Source organism: Lepisma saccharinum, chromosome 20 (genome assembly GCF_977018435.1).
Source record: "Lepisma saccharinum chromosome 20, izLepSacc3.1, whole genome shotgun sequence".
Lineage (NCBI taxonomy): Eukaryota > Metazoa > Arthropoda > Insecta > Zygentoma > Lepismatidae > Lepisma > Lepisma saccharinum.
Genome location: NC_139248.1, coordinates 45,158,408 through 45,179,564, shown reverse-complemented (window position 1 = coordinate 45,179,564; position 21,157 = coordinate 45,158,408). Strand labels below are relative to the sequence as shown.

The following is a 21,157-nucleotide window of genomic DNA, read 5'->3' as shown; positions in this document are numbered from 1 at the left end:
TGCCCTTAAATACACTTTAATAAACGTGTTTTGTTGCTATAAACGGAGTTTTAATGAACTTTCTACGGTTCCATTAGGTTATTTCAGTAAATCCGGACTTTCGCTAAACAGGTCAAATTATGCCCCCAATTAGTCCGGATTAACGAGGTTTTACTATACTTGAAACACAAGAAGAAACAATTCTTAACAATAATTCCCAAGAAATAAAGACAAGGGCCGCTGATCTTTATAGATTGCCAACAGTACAGAAAATAAATGCTCAAAATCTTTGAGAGTAGTATCAATTCTTGCTTGTTGTAAATAATAACAGCAGTTTCACTTCAGTACCTAACATTAGGCCCCCAATATAATATGACACTGTAATAGGTAATGTTTTCGGTATAATATAGGTTTTGGATAGGGGGTGCTGAAGGCTGCGCCGAAGAAAATTAAAGACTGTGCGAGCACCCCTTCCCCAGTCCCTTCCCCTTCGGGTCCTCCTGTCGCCGCCTCTGGAAGCGTCTAAGTTGAAACAAAACAGTTTACTTTTCTGAAACAAGGATATTATTTTTCATTATTTTAATGGCCGTATCAACATTTTATATTTCTTCAGGACACATTAGTGGGTACACAGGCACTCCTGGTACCCCTGGTATGTCCGTGCGAAAGCTTCTGGTGTGGGGGTTTTTGTTCATGTTTCTGTGAGCAGAATCCGTACCCATTTGTGGTAACGTGTTATGCTCTGATACTACTGAATACATTACTCACTCACTCTCTAGCCTTCCTAAACCCGAAGGTTCATGGTTGTAGCAACACAGGCCTTCCATCTGTCCCTATCCACAGCAAGATCTATATATACTCTTTTCCATCTCTACCGATTTCCTTTAGGTCCATCTCAAACGTTATCTCCCCATCTTCTCCTAGACCTTCCATCAGGTTTCCCAACAAGAATCCTATAAACTCTTCATTCCTCTCCCATTCGTGCCACATGGCCTGCCCACCTAAGAATTCTTGATTTAATCATTCTAATAATATCTGGACATGAATACAAATTTTGTACTTCTAAATTATGTAACCTTCTTCCACTCACCTGTCTCCTCATCCCTTTTAGGTCCAAAGATTTTCCGAAGGACCTTATTTTCAAACACTCTTAATTTATGTTCCTCTTTCAATGCAAGGAACCAAGTTTCACATCCATATAATAATACTACAGGCAAAGTTACGGTTGTATATTTGAAGTTTTAGTCTCATAGATATTAAACGAGAAGACAAAAGTTTTTGATGAGAAACGTAACATCCATTTCCTCAATTAAGCCTGCTTTTAATTTCCTCTTTAATATCATTTTTATTTGTTAGTATTACTCCTAAGAACTTGAATTTCGAAACTGGTTCAAACGAGTTGTTATCAATAATTAGATTTTAATTATTACCTAGCAGTTGGTTTCGGCCTGTAAGCATATATTTAGTTTTGTCTTTGCTAACATTCAAACCTATCTCTTTAGCTGTTTTTAAAAAAAATATTTTAGAAATATTCTTAATTGAATTTACATCATCCCACAGTAAGTCTACATCATCTGCATATGCTAACAGCTGAGTCACACCATTTAATTTTGGTCCTTCGTTAGATTGTTTTACTTTCTTTTTTATGATGATAATAATTAAGATTACAATAATTAAAAAAGGTAAAAAGGTAAAGTGTTCCCCTGTGCTTAGCACCACGCCATGAAGGCGTATAGGGGGTGTGGGGGTAACGCCCCACACTTTCTTGATCCGGTCGTGAGTGGGGGTGATGTGATCAGCATCACGCCCCTGACCGCCTTTACCCCCCAGGGTTTCCCCCAGGTACCCATGTTATTCGACGCTGGGTAGGCGCCGGGGCCGCTTCCACCGTTAGAAAAGTTCCCGGATTTGAACCGGCCGGGGATCGAACCCGGGACTTTTAGCATGATTACAATAATTACACTAATTAAAATATGATAATATTTAAATAATATAATTGACAAGTTGGATGGGATTTAACACCATTACTGGATTCAATTGGCTATTTGCGCATCATTATTGCCGATATATCGGAATTAACAACTGAAGTGCGCAGCTGTGAGAATAACAGTAGCAGTCCAAGGACAGTGTAAGAGTTCATTGAGGAACGTGAGCAAGTTGTACGTACAATGCCTCTAAAGTGCGATTTCCCTGAATCAATGACATGGAGAGCCATAGGAAGGATGGAAGCTGCATAGACAGAGAGAGCTATCAGTAGCCCTTGGAGTGTCTCAAAGTTCAATTTCTCGCCTGTAGATTCGGTTCCGAACAACTGGAAATGCGCAATGAATGTAAGGTCAAGTTCGTTTGCGAACAACAACACCAAGAGACAACGGACACCTCTTGTTAACAACGGATTGGAACAGATGACAAAATGCAAAGAAAATACAACATGCCATTCTCACAGCAATAGGGCGCAGGTGTCATCTCAAACTGTCTGCAATCGCCTTCTAAAAGATGGCCTCTATGCATATAGACTCATGGAGTGTGTTCCATCACCGTACAGCTTTCAGTCTGTAGAAACTTGGCTGAGGAACATCGCAATTGGGTCCACAACGAATGAGATTAAGCGTTGTACTCCGATGAGTTGAGGTTCATCCTCCAGCCTTACAATAGACGTACCTTATCTGGAGGGAATGTGGAACACGATATAACCTGCGTTTGTGCAAGACTAACCACTAACTAGCTCTCTAGCATTCTTAAACCCGAAGGTTCATGGCTGCAGTAACACAGGCCTTCCATCTGTCCCTATCCTGAGCAAGATCTATATACTCTTTTCCATCCCTACCGTTTTCCTTTAGGTCCATCTCAACGTTGTCCCTCCATCTTCGTCTTGGCCTTCCTACAGGTCTCTTACCATCAGGTTTCCCAACAAGAATCTTATAAACTCCTCTTTCCTCTCCCATTCGTGCCACATGGCCTGCCCACCTAAGTCTTCTTGATTTAATTATTCTAATAATATGTGGACATGAATACAAATTATGTAGTTCTAAATTATGTAACCTTCTCCACTCACCTGTCTCCTCATCCCTTTTAGGTCCAAAGATTTTCCTAAGGATCTTATTTTCAAATACTCTCAATTTATGTTCCTCTTTCCATGTAAGGGACCAAGTTTGACATCCATATAATACTACAGGCAAAATTACTGTTTTGTATATTTTAAGTTTTAGTTTCTTAGATATTAAACGAGAAGAGAAACGTTTATGAAGAGAGAAGTAACATTTTAAAATGGAGGTGGTGGACTGATGGTGTGGACTGGAATCAAAATCGTGGGATGTACGAATATCCACGTCATCGAAAATTGTAGTTTGACGGCCCTTAGATATGGGGACGAGAACCTGAGACCTCTTGCTATGTCGTGCGCAGATGCAATAGGTGATTGTTTCCTTTTCATCGGCGATAATGCTCGTCCTCACAGCGTTCTGTTAGTGCACAACGTGTCCGAGAACAAGGGAATAGAGAGCATGGAGTGGCCAGTGTGATTACTGGACTTAAATCCCATAGAGAATGTCTGGGATGCACTTGGCAGACGCATTCTAGTCAGGATGTCACTTCCCTCAACTCTTTCAGAGCTGAAATTGCCCACAATGAAGAGTTTCGAGAAATCCTCCAAGCTCTCATCACCTCATCAAGTATGCATGCAGCGGTGTTGGCCGTTCGATATCACACGCCATGCTAGGGGTGACTTATTGCTTTGATCCTGTCCGTTTCTGAGCTGTTCTATTGATACACACATTGCTCTATAGTGACGCACATCATGTGAGCATTGGTTCAAGCGACTGTAGGGTCTTTCTGTTACCTGTAATAATCCATACTCTTCTGTATCTGTTCTCTGAATGTTCTTTCAGTTGCATAAACATCGGCTGTACATGGTTTTCGTCTAGTTCTTTCTGTTCCTCTCTTGATCCAAGAAGAAGGCGGTGGATAGTAATGGCAGGTCAATTATCAGACAAGACACTACTTGGTCGAATTACTGAGACAGCACAGAATCGGAATCTTCAAATGGGCTTTCTCTTAGAACCATTATCGTGGTCATTAGAGACATACTTGCAGAAAAATGTTATCTCCCCTGAGGAAATATCTGAAAATTTAGCCACGGCGATTGTTGGTATGGCTCTTATTCAGAGAGTAAAAGAAGAGTAGTCAAACTTTGGTGGGGTCTATCTGCCTTGGTCATTGCTTCCCAGAAGGAAATACTAGTCCAAGAATCGATGTCTGTTTGATACGTACAATGAGACGTCTATAAAGAACACCTAAAGGATAATCACATGGGAAGAACTCGGGCACCAGTCACGGAGCATCTCATCTCCCCAGATTGTCAAAAAGTGAAGGAAATTCCTAAGTCACGTAACGAATAAAACAACTCTGCATTTCTTGTTAACGAATGTAGGAAACCAGAACATTTTGTAAAACTTATGAATAAAATACTTAGCAACCTGTGGAGATAAATGATTATGCTAAATCACATCTGAAGCGAGCCCCAAAGTGCTCAATCTCAACAGTAAACATGAAGAAGAGGTGGTAATTTGTTGGTGAATACTACCGCTGCTAATGAGAGGCTGATGTGTGTATTACGTGTTTGAGATTCCATGAAAGAATCATTGTTAAATTGTTTCTGAAATATAGTACCAAAATACCCATGATGGTCCTTGCCATTAGGGAAATAGCTTCAATTCTTATTAAAAATATTTGTTGAGATATGATAAGTCTCCAAATGCATTTGCAGAAAAAGGAAAAGTAAGTGCATTGAAAATCCTTCCTGCCAACAGACAAACACAGCCTCGGAGATCAAAGGGATCTCAATGAAAAAGTAATTGGCAAATTGTAGTTCTCGTGCTTACTGTATGCTCCAAAATCGTACGTACATTATGTGAATGACATACCAAAGGAGGGTGAGATAGACATTTATCAACTTGCACCTTGGAGAAACTGTCTCAAGAAACGTGCTGAACGTGCGATTATAAAGCCGCTATAAGCAAGAGATGTATTCTGAATGATCCATGTACATCTAGTCCAAGTGGGAGAAGGTGGACATTAAAAAAAAAATGGAGCAGAGCAGCTGGTAGTGGATTGGATGGATTGCCAGCCAGCACCTCAAACTATGTTATCTGCTAGCTTGCAACTCCATTAGAAACTGCCTCCCTGATGGTACAGTGGTAGCGTCATCACCTTGTAATCAAGAGGTCCCACGTTCGATACCCGGTGGAGGCACACAGTGGTTCGGACCACACTTTAAACTGTATGTCCAGTCCCAATTAGCCATACTGTGCATAAAGTGGACTTGAAACACCAAATCAATTAACCAACCAATCAATTAGAAACTACAAACTGCGTCTCCTGTTTAAATAACATCAGGTGCGCTGACAAGTGTAGACTAAGCACAGGTGAAACTCAATGAATGATGATACCTATTCAGAGGATGATGGTGATTAATATAAATAATAAAATTTTGTTTATGTTAAATTATAACACACATGCGTATTTATTATTTACCCACTATTATTATTGAAAATTGTAAAAACAAATTATGACTTTCATCTATGCCAGTATATAAGCAATATAATAAAGTTTTAATATTATTATAAGAATTATATTAATATTATTACACTTAATAATTATAATTATTATAAAGTAATATTGAATTTAATAAGTCTGTTGAAATTAAATTTATTTATTCAAATATTGTGATGAATTTATATGCTATATATAAAAAAAATGAAAAACCATTATTTTTCGGCTATTGTTACTAATTCAATAATTTCAGATAAAAAGCAGAGAGTTATGACATGCTATCACACATTTTCCAGCCGCAGGCATCCAGACCTTACAAAAAAAAATCATATGAGAACCCGTCCCCCTGAATGGTACCGATCGCCTAAATTTGAGGTCCTGGCTCATGGACTAAATTATACTATAGAATGCCCTTTTTTGTCAATGAGAATATGATCTATCTAATTACCAGGTGTAGAAGTATGAAACCGGAATTTGTTTGCAAGAAGTAAACGGCTGGTGTTTGCAACTGAGAAACAATATTTTATTCAAATAAGCTCCATTGCTAGTTACACATTTCTCCCACCTTTCCGGCAGGTTATGAATGCCACGCCAAAAAAAAACGTTCTTCTCTTGAAGCGAACCAGTCCGCGAGCCATGTTCGTACATCTTCATACGAATTGAAGCGCTGTTCTGCAAGAGCGTGTCCCAGTGAGGCAAATAGATGATAATCTGAAGGAGCCAAGTCGAGAGAATACGCCGCATGCCCTAGTATCTCCCATTTGAACGCCTCGATCGTTTCCCGGACCCGTTTTGCTGTGTGTGGTGAGGCGTTGTCATGGAGCAGGATGACCTTGTGTTGTCTTGCTTCATATTCCGGCCGTTTGTCACGTAATGCTCGATGTAAATTGATAATTTGCTCTTGGTAGCGATCTGCATTAACGGTTTCACCGGGTTTTAGCTTGCAATTCGTTGTCTTCGAACTTTTTCGGAGGTTTCCCACTTCCTCGTTTCGCAAGTCAAAATCGCCACTTTTGAATTTCTTGAACCACTCGAAACACTGTGTTTTCCCGAGAGAATTTTCGCCGTAAGCTTCGACGAGCATTCGATGCGATTCTGCGGCGGTTTTCTTCAAATGATAACAGAACACCAATGTTGTCCGCAAATCGTAGTTCGTAGGCACAAAACTCGACATGTTCCGGGTGTGCAACACCTTCCTCTGTCTGGCACTCGGGTTACTGTGTTCCGATATAACGTCCTCGGGAGTGGCGTGCAGCAGCTGGCGCTGCTTACGCGATCTTCCGCAGCCTCCACTGCCGGCTAGCACCATTTATCGGCCAATTCCGGTTTCATACTTCTACACCTGGTATGAGCTCTACCATCTGGAGAAGACCAGGTATATTTATGGATATCTTTATGTTTAAAAGTGGTACTTTCTACAATTAAATTATTTGAGGTTGCACGGTAATTAATCTGATATCATTGTCATTACTTAATTCATAAAGACTTTCTTTACCAATAGTAAGTTTAAATGTCTCTTCTTTACCAATCTGTGCATTACAGTCACTTAACAGAATTTTCATATCATACTGGGAAAAATTATCAAAGACCTGTTCTAACTCTGCATAAAAATCATCTGTAATATCATATTTATCTTCCGTTGGTGCATGCATGTTTATTAAAATAATTTTGCACCATTTACCTTGTAAAACTGCATATGATATCCTATCATTAATAAATTCTACTGTTTTAAGGCCCGAGATAATTCTATTATTTATGAAGATGCCTGATCCGAAATTATAATTTTCAGTACCACCATAGAAAAAAGTATAATTTTTATTTTTACAATCACCTTCTCCTGGCCACCTAACTTCCTGGACAGCTACTATATCTAATTTATACTTAACTACTGAATACATAACACCTTTAATATTATTTGCAATCACTTGTATCTTTTTCGTACGTATCCATTGAACATTAATGGAAACGTTTTCACTCAGCAGACAGATCATTCACCCATTTACTTCCAAACAAAAACGTAAACAATGTTTTAAACAGCTGTACCTAAAAGCAGTGACATTTAGAGATGAAATAAAACCTGTGTGTGATAATTTCTTACCCAACAAGCTGGCTGGCAGCTGTGACGACGTAGCGGTCGTTGAGAAGAACTCCTCCAAATGACACGATGCCCCGGACGTTGATTAGAACGAGCCACGGGAACTCGTTCACTTGAACGAACTCTCCTCCAAGGATTCGTGTGATAGTGTTTGAGCGCCCACACGCTGGAAAAGGTCAAGACAGTATCTTCATACATTGCAATTACGCACCTTCCTTTACGTCCATTTCGAAATACGTGTGTTCAGTCAACAAAACCATCTATCCAAAAACCCAAGTTTTAAACGAATGAATCTCAAAAGATTTCCTTCGACCGTTCACATAAATCTTAAATTAACTATTGTTGTACTTTACAATATATTTATATTTCTAAACTTCCAGGATTCCATTCCCGATGGAGTGATTTGGGTTAAGGCCCAAATTGTAGATCCAGTCTCAGTTAACCTATCTGCGCATAAAGTGGCACTTTTAAAATATGCATTAAATTATGAGCTGCTTTAGTATTAGTGAAGGAGAAAGAGAACAGATTGTATGCAGTATGTTGCACTCAGATTTATTTTGTTATGGTAAAACTCGGTCACAAGTAACAGCAAAAACTTCTGTCATATGTTCCTCAGGAATCCTACTTATCCTGAAAATTGTCAAAATTCCAGAATCCAGTAAAACCCGTCATTTTGCAAAACATGAGACATGTTAGATTTTATGCATGTGTTTAGTTTCTGGGCGATATAGAGCAACCACGAACAAAAGAACCTTCGGTCAGAAGCCTTCGCGCATCTTCCCCTCCATCCCTTCAGCTCGACCCACGACCACTTTACCCCTCCCCTCCATGCGCGTGTACGATGCATAGGACACGCGGTTCTGCGCATGTTCTTTTGCTTGTGTCTCCTATAACTATTATTTATTAGGTCCTTCCTTAAATTGTACGCAATAAAGAAGTTAGTTACTTTTCCCTAGGTTCGATCAGTTTGTTCTAATTTCAAACTAAATTAAATATATTATAATTTGAGGTGAAAATAATTTTACTTGTTCTTAATAACTTATCATAGAAAAATATGAAAAACATGCTGATTCAAAAATTACTGAAAATTTTATGAGTTGTATGAGGACATATAATAGGTAAGTATGTTCTACTGTAAATAAACACACAATAACTATTATATAGATAAAGTAGTCAGAGAATAGTTTCGAAGCACCTAGTGGTACTTACGGCAGTTGCAAAGTCGTGGTCCTCCGAAAAGAAGTTGGAAAATACCTCCTTGCCGAGTATAATTGGTATTTGTTGCTCCAGAACCCTGCAGATATTAAATCATGTAGTTATGAAAATATGCTTCTAATATTACAGATGTAAGCAGATGTTTCAGACAGGTAAAATACTGTTACTTAACCAACAAAACATGAGCCTGGAAGAAGTTTTGTTCATTAGTTAGTTTAATGTACAATCTTCACCAGGGAAGATTGATGCCAACAAAATTTAAAGAAAATATGTTTAAGGTATAGGATAGTTAATTTTAAAAATATATCGTAGATATGTAATAAAAATGTGTTCTTTATTTGTAAGTACAACCTTGGTGACAATGAAGTTCGACCAGAAAGGAATACGTGATTAAATGCACAGAGGGATAGGCGGTGGAATGGGTGACCCGCTGAAGTGACGTATGTGTGTAAGAGGAGGCGTGTGAGCAGGCAAGAATCGTGATCCCAGCATGTTGCACCCAAGGTCACGTAAAGAACAAAAACGGGGAACTATACGCGTGACATTGAACTTCGACCAGGCACCAGACCCATACGGAAATTCCAGATAGTGGCGCATTCGACGGAAGCATGACGTCACGGACACGATAAGGGAGTCCGCCGTATATAAGCGCGTGCTGTGCACCGAGGAACCGCAGTGCATCATCACCATGGCCAGGGGCAAACCTATTGACAACACCGTGAGGAGAAGAGTGGTGGAGTTGCAACGGGATGGACTCAGTGAACGGGAAATAGGGCGCCAACTGAATTACCCAAGTCAATCGTCCACTGCATCATCAAACACCACCAAAATACGGGTACTACAGAGCCAGGTAAGGCCCCCGGTCGAAAACGCGTGCTGATCGTGCGTGACCTACGGATATTTAGGCACTATATCCAGACCAACAATCATGTTTCTGTGGCCGAATTACGACTGTGGACTCGAGAACGCTTTCACATTGAAGTGTCAACCACAACCATTCGCCGTTACCTACAGCGATGCGGTTACCGAGTGTACAAGGCGAAACGTAAACCCTTCCTTTCCATGTTGAACAAAGGCAATCGACTACGGTGGACACGAATGTACCGGGGATGGACATTTCGGCAGTGGAACAGGGTTTTGTGGACGGACGAATCCATTTTCAATGTTGTGTACGGGAAAATACGGACAACAGTCATTTGTCGGAAGGAGGAACAGAATGAAGCAAAATGTTATGCACGTCGGGTACAGAAACCTGTGTCAGTGATGGTATGGGGATGCATGACAGCATCTGGGGTTGGCCCACTACACGTCTGTGAGGGCATTGTGAATGCACACGCATACTGTAGCGGCATCTTCCCACAGTTCGAAGGCACCTGTTCCACAGGCGGCGTCTCATCTTTCAACACGACAATGCCAGGCCTCATACAGCGCGGCTGACAAGAGAATGGTTGACTCGCCATCACGTGCGAACTCTGCCATGGCCACCATCGAGTCCCGACCTCTGGCCCATTGAGAATGTGTGGCGTGTTCTTAAGCGACGTGTGCAACAGAGGGGACCCACGACAGTGGCTGCTCTTATTGCCTGCCTGCAGGAGGAATGGCACCGCATCGATGTGGAATACCTTGAACGACTCGTCCGCAGCATGCCCCGACGCATTGCCACAGTTATTCGCCGACGGGGCGGCGTCACACCATGGTAAACAGGATCCCCTCTAACAGTGGTCGAACTTCAATGTCACGTGTAGATGGACGAACATGTTTTATTTTGTGTGACACCATACATTGCTGCGTTGCAGCGGAAATTTATGTTTTCCTTTGTTCCATGTAGCGTGCTGAATAAAATATGTTCAGCATATGCATGTGTTCTCCTTCTTTCACAACGCACTCCTATATTTGTGACTGGTCGAACTTCATTGTCACTAAGGTTGTATTATTTCCAGACACAGCAAACTGCAAAATGAAAGATTATAAAGGTAAGTTACTGTCTGGCAACCAAAATATTTTGTTAAAGATGAAGACTATTCAGAATTATAACTGTTTAAAGACGACATACTTCAAAAAGTAAAAACTTATTTTCAATATAAGTCTTGTTAATCAGGAAGAAAGTACATACATTTTTGTGATTCACATTAAGATCGAAGTGCAATAACAGATACCGTCTTTGAACCTCAGCAATTTACTTCCAAAATTTTAGTTTGATCAACAGCAACAGTTAACGATACTTAAAGGTTTAAAAATTGAAGTATTAGCGTAGTAAAACTATTAATAATAGGGGAAAACTTTTACTTTACTTTTAATTACAAAATATAATGAATACTGTGAATATTGAATGAAATGGAACGAATCCAAGTTGAAGAGAAATTTTCCCCATTTCAATGTGTAGAAACTTTCGGTCCGCCATCTTGAATCCATCATTTTTCAATTTCTTACTGCTATCGCATAAATTTTTGACTTGCCTTTGCACCTGAATGATAACAAGAGGTTGTTTTTGTGACTAATCTGTTAACTACGGAACGTGCAAAGGGAAAAGAGTCTTTGCATTGTACACTTACGTACGTTTTTTAAATGTCAGCATCAATTTCATAACTTTGAGACGTAGATGTTGAAAGCCACATTCAGGAACATCAAAACTTCAATATACTCACAATTAATTTCGTGTCTCCATTAGCAGAAACTTCCTTTTCAGATTCTCCACCTTCTCTGTCACTCGAAAAGTCCTGAGGGGAGGTTGGTATTGAGATGGTTGGCGCATTGGTGGCACCACTATCATTTGAGTAAGTGAAAGCATTGGTGATCTGAGAATTGGAATCATTGGTTGGATTGCCAGGTATAATTTCCACATTGGATGTCAAGTTTCGTTCGGTGCTCTGGAAGGAACGAAATAAATTTGAAACATCATGTGCTAATTGACAATAACATCACTAAATTCGTTCAAACCCTAAGAATTAAAATTGAATGGTAATTTACCAAAACTGGCAAAAGTAAATACAGGAATTACACGACACAACAATCTACCTTACAGTTAAACAAACTAAGCTGTCCTGTGTATGATTTATTTATTTATTTATGCAAGTATTATCCTGCTGAAAACAGCTGGCTGACCTTAGTACAGCAGTACGTATACATGGAAATACAAAAAAGTCATAAATTTATAATACAAGATTGAATGATAAAGATGTGACTGTTCGAAAGAAATACTAAATACAATAAGAAGTACAATAAAATATGAATGATATATACATTAAAGTATACATGATAAGTCATTAAAATAAGCCTGATGAATGATTAAAATACAATTGATCTTTAGGCTCGTTGGAGATCATTATAACTACTGACTATGGAGTTTAGAAACTCATTATATTTATAATCTGTAGATGTTTTCAATAACGACCCTTTAGTGCGTATTCGATACGGCGTAGCTCGTATAGATATTCTCGATAAAAGCGTAGGGACAGAGTAGTAACCTTCTAAAATTTTCTCAACGAATTTTATATCATTTCTGTTTCTTCTAGCTGAAAGGTATTCAACTTTTAACTTGTTCAATAGGTTGTCATAACTATAAAACAATTTAAACAGTTTAAATCTAAAATATAAATAGGAAAGAAATTTATTTTCTATATTTTCTCAATGACGTCACATTTTCCCACACCACAGGAAAAATTCCATGTCACAGAACTGAATTCCAGAATGGGTCTGACAAATGCCATGTACATAACTAAGAGAAGGTGGAGGTTGTTCAGACCTTGCCATTTGTTAATGATCGAACCTGTCAGTTTTCTACTTGTTGACACAATATGATTAAGATGCACCTTAAAGCTAAGTTTCCTGTCAAGAAAAACCCCAAGATCCTTAACATCTTCTACAAGACTAAGATTCACATTGTCTATGTTATAATTGTAGCAGGAGTGCTGTCTCTTGCGTGAGAAGGTCATTCATTGCAACTGACTTAGACAAGTTGATAGAAAGTTGATTATTATCTAACCACTTCTTAATTGCATTAATGTCCGTTTGTAGTTTATAATGGTCATTCACATCATTAATCTCTGCATACAGCTTAAAGTCATCAGCATAAAAAAGACATTTCGAATACTTTACAACATCTTCTATATCATTTAGAAATAAAATAAACAAAAGGGGGCCCAAGGGAGACCCCTGAGGTACACCTTTGTTGATAAAACCAGGTTTGGAAAGAGCATTTTGAAACCTGACTTTAAATAATCTGTGCCTAAGATAATTACTAAACCAGTTACAATAAATCGGTGTACAACCATAATGGTTCACAGAATCAAAAGCCTTAGACAGATCTAGGTAAATAGCATCTAATTGGTGTCTATTGCTAAAAGCCTGAGAGATGTCGGTTAAGAATACTGAATGATTTGTACTTATTGATCTCCCAGCCATAAATCCATGTTGGTTGATACTAATATTATTCTTAAAATTAAAATAGAGTGATTTGAAAACAATTTGTTCAAACAACTTACTAAAAATATTAATAATTGAAATAGGTCTATCTACCTCAGTGTTTCCTCTCGCCTTTGGGATAGGAATAATTGTTACTTCTTTCCACATTTTAGGATATGTACCACTTGATAGAGACCTGTTGAAGATGCTGCACAAAATAGGAGCAAGTAAATTACTGCACCCCTTGAAAATATAATTAGGAATGCGTTGAATGCCGGGATCACTTCTGGGTTGAAGTTTACGGAAAGCATCTGAGATTTCCTTTTCACCAATAACTGGAGGAAATATGGGCATAGTAGACCACTCTTTATTTGAATAATTACCATTTTAAGGAAGAGAAAAATTCTTTTTGAACATTTCACAAAATGTATCAGCTATATTTTGTTTGTCAGTTAAATTTCCGTTAACAGGATCCAGGATACAAGAATCACTGCATGTTGAAGATTTAACTTTTTTCCAAAATGAATTTTTGTCATGCATAAAACAAAAATTTAAATCATTGTAATAATTAAATTTCGCATTTCTTATCTTCTTCTTTACTGCTTTCCTAATAGACACAAATTTCAAAAACCATGAAATGTTTCTTGTCACAAAATATTTATAATAATATTTTTTCTTTTTATTCAGAAATCTTTTAATTTCAGTGGTGAACCAAGGGGATGATATTATACTCCATATTAGCATTTGGAAAAGCACCAGAATTTCAATGGTCCAGATCCCATGTGAAGACAAACAAGATGGTTTATGGACTGATTTTTATATTATGGGTACATCAGCACATAGGCTATTTTTGCCCGTCACAAAATACGGTGATATACCCCTTAACTAAATCAAAATTGAGGACAAGCCTCTTATAAGAATGTAAAATATGTGTTTCAAACATCCTTACTCAATTTTTAAAACTAATTAATTTATTCACAGGGCTCGAAAAATTCCGGTCGCCATGGCGACTAAAAGTTTCAGCCTGGCGACTGTGATCTTTCGCTGTAATATGTACGAAATTTTGATGATTCTATGTTCAAATTGCAGTACATCGTAAGTTAGCAAATTATTATTTTTCTTATCAACTTGTGAACATTCCATAGAGTCAGTAACAATTTCTTACCCTTTGTCCCCCATTTCCTGCTTTCACAAATAATTTAGCGATGTTTTGAATACCGTGATGCTCAGCATCTTATACAGAGAGTTTTAAAAGTCGCACAATCCAAACTTTGGAAATGTATATCATGAAAATCGTAAGAGATATTTACACCGGGTTTTTTGCATTATAAAGCCTCATCCATTGATATATTTTTCAATGCTTAAAATTATCAGTTCACTCCGAACAGAAAATTATATAAATTAATAACTGACCGAAAGCAGCATTCAAGTTTCTCCAGAAATGAACTTCTGAGTAAGAAAAATATGTATGAAATTATCGAAGGATCATAATTAGACATTTGATGAATGATGCTATGAGTCTGTCATTTGCGACCAACATTGGTCATGTGCAACATTTGAGTGAAAAGTGCCATTTTTGGTACATATATCCGTATATGTCAACACTAGCAGGTTGAAATTTGCCAACAGTTGCATGCAACATGTGTCTAAGTATTTACGTGAAAAATCGTAAATCAAGATTTTGTGCCGAAATTGGACTCTTGAGATAATCCTAGGCTGTCTTTGGCTCACTTTCGCCGCTACTGTGCCTATTTTCTAAATTGATGAGGCATGGCGTATTCATTGGAGCAGTGCGTGTTCATCGCTGAAGAGTATTTACTACTCATTCTTACTCATGTGCAAGAGGTTTTCCAATAAAAATGCCCTGCTTTTGCTGTACCTCACAAAGCAACTGTTTTACAACCAGTCAAACACCAACAAATGATCCCACAAATTGTTTGAGTTGGTATTTATTGTTGAAAATCAGTTCTCAGATGTTTCCAGCAAATTAACAATGATTTTTAAAATAATGTAATTGCTTTTATTAAGATAAAAGCTAACATAAATTTATGAACCCAGTGATAGCCTACATGATTAGTTTAGTGCACAAAATCCGGTGTAAATATGTCTTACGATTTTCATGATATATATTTCCAAAGTTTGGATTGCGCAACTTTTGAAACATACTGTACGTAGTATGCACAATTGCTAGTTGGTGGTTTCCTGGCGCCTGATTTTCAGAGCTGGCGCCTAGCTTTGAAGAAAATTTTTCGAGCACTGTTTATTCATAACTTAACAAGAACTTAAATTATATTGAATCTGAGGACTAAAAGTCCTGCTGAGGCTATAAATGGGCACTGAGCACACACAAGGTCAAACACGGCCCGACAGCTGAAAGCCAACTGATCCATAAAAACCACATCACATTCCCCGACAGGGGCACAGGCACTACGCATACTCTTCGTTCCCCAGGGTTTAACCATTTTTGTGGTCCTTAGAAGAGCCGTTTTGCCTCTTTTTCAGATCCACAAGGAGGAACTAGGTATGCATGAGTAGGTCCTACCAACAATAGAATGGATGCGCCGCAAAGCCAAAATACCCAAAAAACTTCCTCTCCTTATTCCTAGAAGCTAGAAACCGTTAGGGTGTGTGTTTTTCCATCCCCTTCAACGTGAGGGTTTTTCACACATCAGAATCTAGATGAAGCTAATGCAATTCAGACGCAGCCGAGGTTTTTGCTGGCTCGACGGCTTTTATCTTCGGAGCATCCCTTCTCTTCCTTTTCTAGTTTTTTCAACATCTTTCCTAATTTCGCCGCCTGGTAAAAATCTTTTTAAAGACTGAAACCAGGTCAAACAAATCACGATATTATGTAGGTAGTTAACATTTCGGGACGCGCTAGTAACCAGCGTGGAACCACCCGCTCTGGTAGCGATGCGCTGTTGCCGGATTGACTTACTTGAGGATTTTCGCGAGCCCACAGAAACACGTGTAGGATTAAACATCTGGTTAAACATATAACAACGGGACACGCCACAATCAGGGAACAGTTAAGAGTACGAGAAAGGGGGAAAGCGAAATATATCAAGGTTGTGGGAAAAAATGAAAGAGGCGCGCTGGCATGGTTCAGATTAGGGGGATGGAAACAACTAAGAAAGAGAAACCAAGCAGAGGAAACGATATGTTCTTTGTGCGATGGGGAGGAGACGGACGAGTATATCCTACTGAACTGCCCTTCTACACGTGACCTAAGGGCCAAATGGATGAAAAACTTAACAGGGAGGGAGCTGATAGAAGTGGTAGACGACAGAATAAAGATAATGGAAACGAGGCAGCAAGTGGGGAAATACCTGGGAAAAGTAACAGAACGGCGGAGGAAAGCTATTAGACAAGGCAGCGAAATGAATGTTCATGCTCCAGAAAGGAGCTTACACTTTATAGTGTAAGTGTGTGTAAAGTAAAATGTATGCGTTTTTTGGTGAGAGTGCAGAAAAAAAGAAGTGGGCGAGGAAGAAGGAAGAAAGACTGAAAGAAGAACTGTTGGGGGAGGGGAAAAATGTGTATATAGGGGACAAAGTAAGAGACAGCTTAAAAGAAAACTAAATGTAACAAAATATTGTAGACAAAAATCAAAACTATGTAGTGCGTACAGCCTATGGCTCGCACAAAAAGAAAATGAATCAATCAGCCTTACGAGGGAAAGTTGAGACACTAGACGAGGTTAAAAGCTGGAAAGGGGTAGTTGCCGGTCGGGCACCACTCACCCCCGCGAGCCGTTTGGGGGCGGGGGTTTTTCCTTTCTTCCTTTCTTTTTTTTTGCAAGGTCAAACACGAGACAATATGACCCCACAAAAGATTATCTTGGCGCCAGGCGCCAGAGCCTCATTGGTCTACAAGAAGCAGTTACCGGGATGTACTACACGGAAGTGAGGTTGACCTTTGGGTTGTTTATCTGAAGGTCACCCCTTTCACCCCACAAAGAAGATGGATATCAAAATACAAGATACTGAAAATGTCCACGTACAACAAGCAAATATAATATGTTGTTCGGAACCTTAAAAGCGAATCCCTTTTCAAGAGACGAAATCATGTTAGTATCTGACTCAACAATGGCAATAATATGAATACATTAATTTTTGTATGTTTCCGAGAATTGTACCAAAGAAAAAGTATAAACGAACAAATTTCAACAAAATAAAACATTACCACTTATTTTGACTTGAACCAGACTTGTCTCATAAGTTCTGAGTAATGTTCGAGATTCAGTGCGATAAGGAGGGCAAGAGGCAAACAGAAATTTGAGAGCGGATTTGAAAAGTAAAGCATGATAAGAAAATTTTAAGTAAATAGTGTTAAAATATTATCATCAATATTTCTTAATGAAATATTATTTATAATATTGTAGTACACACACCTTATTGAAAAAATTAAAGCTGCAACGATAGAAAAAGAGTTGACAGTATTTATACAAACTTAGCCTTTGGAAGAAATAGATTAGATCTCTGTGTTCTTGCATGAATGAAATTAGTTTTACGAATATTATAAATATTTAGTGTTTTCATGTGAGATGTGTGGTATAGAAATCTTCCCACAAATTGAGGAAATCTTTGCATTTTGACGAGTCGTATGAATGAATTAAATAAACTTTTTGGGTGTGATGGCACTTATGGCCAATTGTTCATTTAATGTGTAAGGGGAAATATTCCTTTATTTAAAATCTTTACCTGAAAGTTAAAGTGCTGTGTAAAAAGCCCCTTGAGATAGGTTAAAAGAGAAAGGTTGTTAAGTGGCCTGCACAGGACAAACACAACACATTATAAAGGGAAGAGTACACTAGACACTTCCTTACAGATAGTGGAAGAGACCCGAACTTCTCAAAAAGGTTCGAATCAAGTTTACAATAACAAGAACAAATTGATATTTCAAACGAGAAAAAAAATGAGCATGAACTTAAAAGTATATATTTCACATATAATTTCATTTTAATCACAGTGATTCATGTCAATTACGATAAGGACGTTGCAGATACATGATATCTTCAAACTGAAGGAGTGTTCTTGAGGGGACAACGCTTATATGCCTCATTTGCCCCACCTCTTGGGAAAAAAATCCTGCGGACGTCCATGTAATTGGGGTAATCGTAACGTTGACGATGACTGGTGACTAGATAAAATGTATTAACAAATGTCTCTCAGAACGAACACCCACCCCCACCCAACCATGTATAAGCCGTAACTTTAACTCGGAATTTGGGATGACCGAAGATTATACGTATACATATTATATGCATCTATGCATGTATGCATATTGTCACGGGTGGGACGTTTAGACTACATTTTTGACACTAAAGTAACTACTACTGATAGTTTAGGAACATTTATCTCACAGATTTTGTTCAATGAATTATGAAGCTATACAGTTTTTATTAAGCACACATAACAATCCTTAAAATACTTTTACCAGATATAAGCGGGTAATTTTGTTTTAAGGATGGGACAAATTTACTTAATAAGAAATTGATTTTAACTTGTGAATTTTCAAATTATGTAAAATAAGTTATAAGGCACCTTTGAATATTCTGGTGGAGTTGAGGGAGAATATAATAGTTAAAGGAGCTACAGCTACATTTACCGAAAAGTAGCTCGCTACGCTACTCCATTTCGCTACGCGCTACTTTTTCATTAAAAAAATATGGGTATTCAAAAGAAACAGTTGTACTTACTAGAAAATAGATTCCGTTATTTATTATTATGATACACATCGTTCTATCATTTTGATAGCAGTATTGCCGCATTAACTTATTTTTACTACAGTGTTTGAAAATGATGTGTGCGTATATAAGTGGCAAATTAATTCAAATTTGATATCCTAGTATTACCATTAGGGTGTTAATCAAACCTGACATATTTTTCAATTAACGTATTTTTATTTATTTTATTATATCAACATATGTTTCTTGGAAGATAAATAGCTGTTGTTCGGAGTATATTGATGCCATTTGGTTACCTGGATGTCATAATTATTTATATATCAATGAAATAAATTACGTGGATATCATCTGCGATATCAGGACATTTATCATCTAGATTATTCGTATTGCCATTATCTAGTAATAGACGTGTTTTTTTTAAAACCTCATACACAAGTAAGTGTTTTTGTCAATTTTTTTTGACACTTGCTGCGTGTAAAATTTACATCAAAACTCCGAGAAGAAATTTTTAAAATGTAGCACTGCTACAACTACAGCTACAGTAGCGTTACTACAAGTAGGACGCTACTTCCGACCACTGCCATCTGATCAGTTTATATTCTGATCGTCGTAATTAACAAAATAAGTAAAAAAAATACCTAAGAGAACCAAAGTAGAAAAAGAAATGAATTGATAAATAAACAACGTCACACACTTTTGTTTAGCTATATGTCAGAATCTTCTTAGAGAAAGTAAACACTACCTCTAACTGCTGGGAGAGTCCCGTGGCGACCAGAAGCCCTAAGCCGAGAATCAATCCAGCAATCCCCATGGCTTTGTTGATCCACACTTCCAGCGCACGTGCGACAGACGCAGCCACTGATTTTGCGACCCGAATTCCTCCACGGGCTGCGAGCTCTCTATGTGGAGCAGCTCTCCAGCTCCAGGCGAAGATTCCGGATACTCAGAGTTGACACGATGTAGGGCGGAGGCAGCTGCGTGGGCAGAGGGAAGGGGCCAAAGGTGATCACGAAGGAGCAAAACATGCGGGTACGGACGAGTGCCTTCATTTCACTGTTCAGTTTCATAAACTGGCATAAGTTTTCTTTACATTGTTTATTACTTAGTTTAGTCTGTACCAAAATTCGGGTTGTAATAGCCCCGTCTACTATCGGTATAGATACTTGAGTTTAGACTCCAATTAAAAATTAACCAGTAGACCTACAAAGAAACGAGTTACATCAAAATTTAGCTAATTTAATTCTGCGTTAATCTATTCTAACCAATTTTTTTCCGAATATGCCTTATATTTTTTTTCGTCTTGAGAATAAAAAAGGGCCGTATTATTTAAAAATGTTTTCCAAACTTTCGTTCCCTTTGAAATTCTATAAATTAAAAACAGGTTGTCCGATCACGATGATACTTTAGTAAAAACAGATGCAAAGAGCTTGAAAACAAGACCAATATGTATTTGTAGGACTACCCAATACTAAGAAAAAGTTGTTTCGTAAAATTGATAATAACGTTTTTTTGACACATTTTTAAAATCTGAAAATTGAGAATTGTGTTTAAATACTTTCTGCCTGCACCGTACTAAAATGTCATCACGATCGGACCACTGTTTATTATTAATAGAATTTCAAAGAGAGTGATCGTTTGCAAAACTAAAAAAAAACAGCCCTTTGTTGTTCTCACGACGATAAAAAAATATAAGGCATGCTCGACAAAAAATGGTTAGAACGCAGAATTGAATAAGCGTAATCTATTTCTCGGGCGCAAAACTCCTCTCGGCGGCACTGTTGCCAAACCTGTTGCGCAAAAAAGAGCTAAATTTCACCTTAAATGGAGTTAAAACTGACTTCCATGGATCTAAATTTTCGAAAGCTCAATAAAGTGCCTCCTAGGTTATGTTAGGTGTCAGTGGCGTATGCTGAGTCTAAGACCTGGTCCTAGGTTACGGAGGAAGGGAGAAGACTAGGCTCATTCTTGACGTCTTCAAGGAAGCCACGTTGCCATCCCAACGGTAGTCAGGTTGCCAACTCCTAAGAATTAGGTTGCCAACTCCTAAGAATTCAGGTTGCCAACAATTTATTCTTAGTTTTCACCGTCTACATCCGGCGGCATCACCCATCTCAATAATCCACCGATGGTCGTATGAAAACGAAAATAAAGTATTACCAGACAACAATATTATGTCACCTTCATGTCAGCCACGGCGCTCTGAAAAGGTAGCTGGGGAGGTAAGAGGG

At 38.3% G+C, this 21,157-nt stretch overlaps 1 protein-coding gene across 1 annotated transcript in view; it reads right to left on the bottom strand.

The window, feature by feature from the left end:
* Positions 1–19,861, bottom strand: part of LOC146003601 (trypsin-1-like) — a 32,190-nt gene extending 12,329 nt beyond the window's left edge. The window contains exons 1-4 of the mRNA XM_083141913.1: positions 19,672–19,861; positions 11,485–11,706; positions 8,834–8,918; positions 7,628–7,790 (exon numbers count right to left, since the gene is read on the bottom strand). Coding sequence (XP_082998039.1) covers positions 7,628–7,790; positions 8,834–8,918; positions 11,485–11,706; positions 19,672–19,740 — 539 coding nt within the window. The 5' untranslated portion in view covers positions 19,741–19,861. The remainder of the gene's footprint in view (positions 1–7,627; positions 7,791–8,833; positions 8,919–11,484; positions 11,707–19,671) is intronic.
* Positions 19,862–21,157: the final 1,296 nt, after the last annotated feature.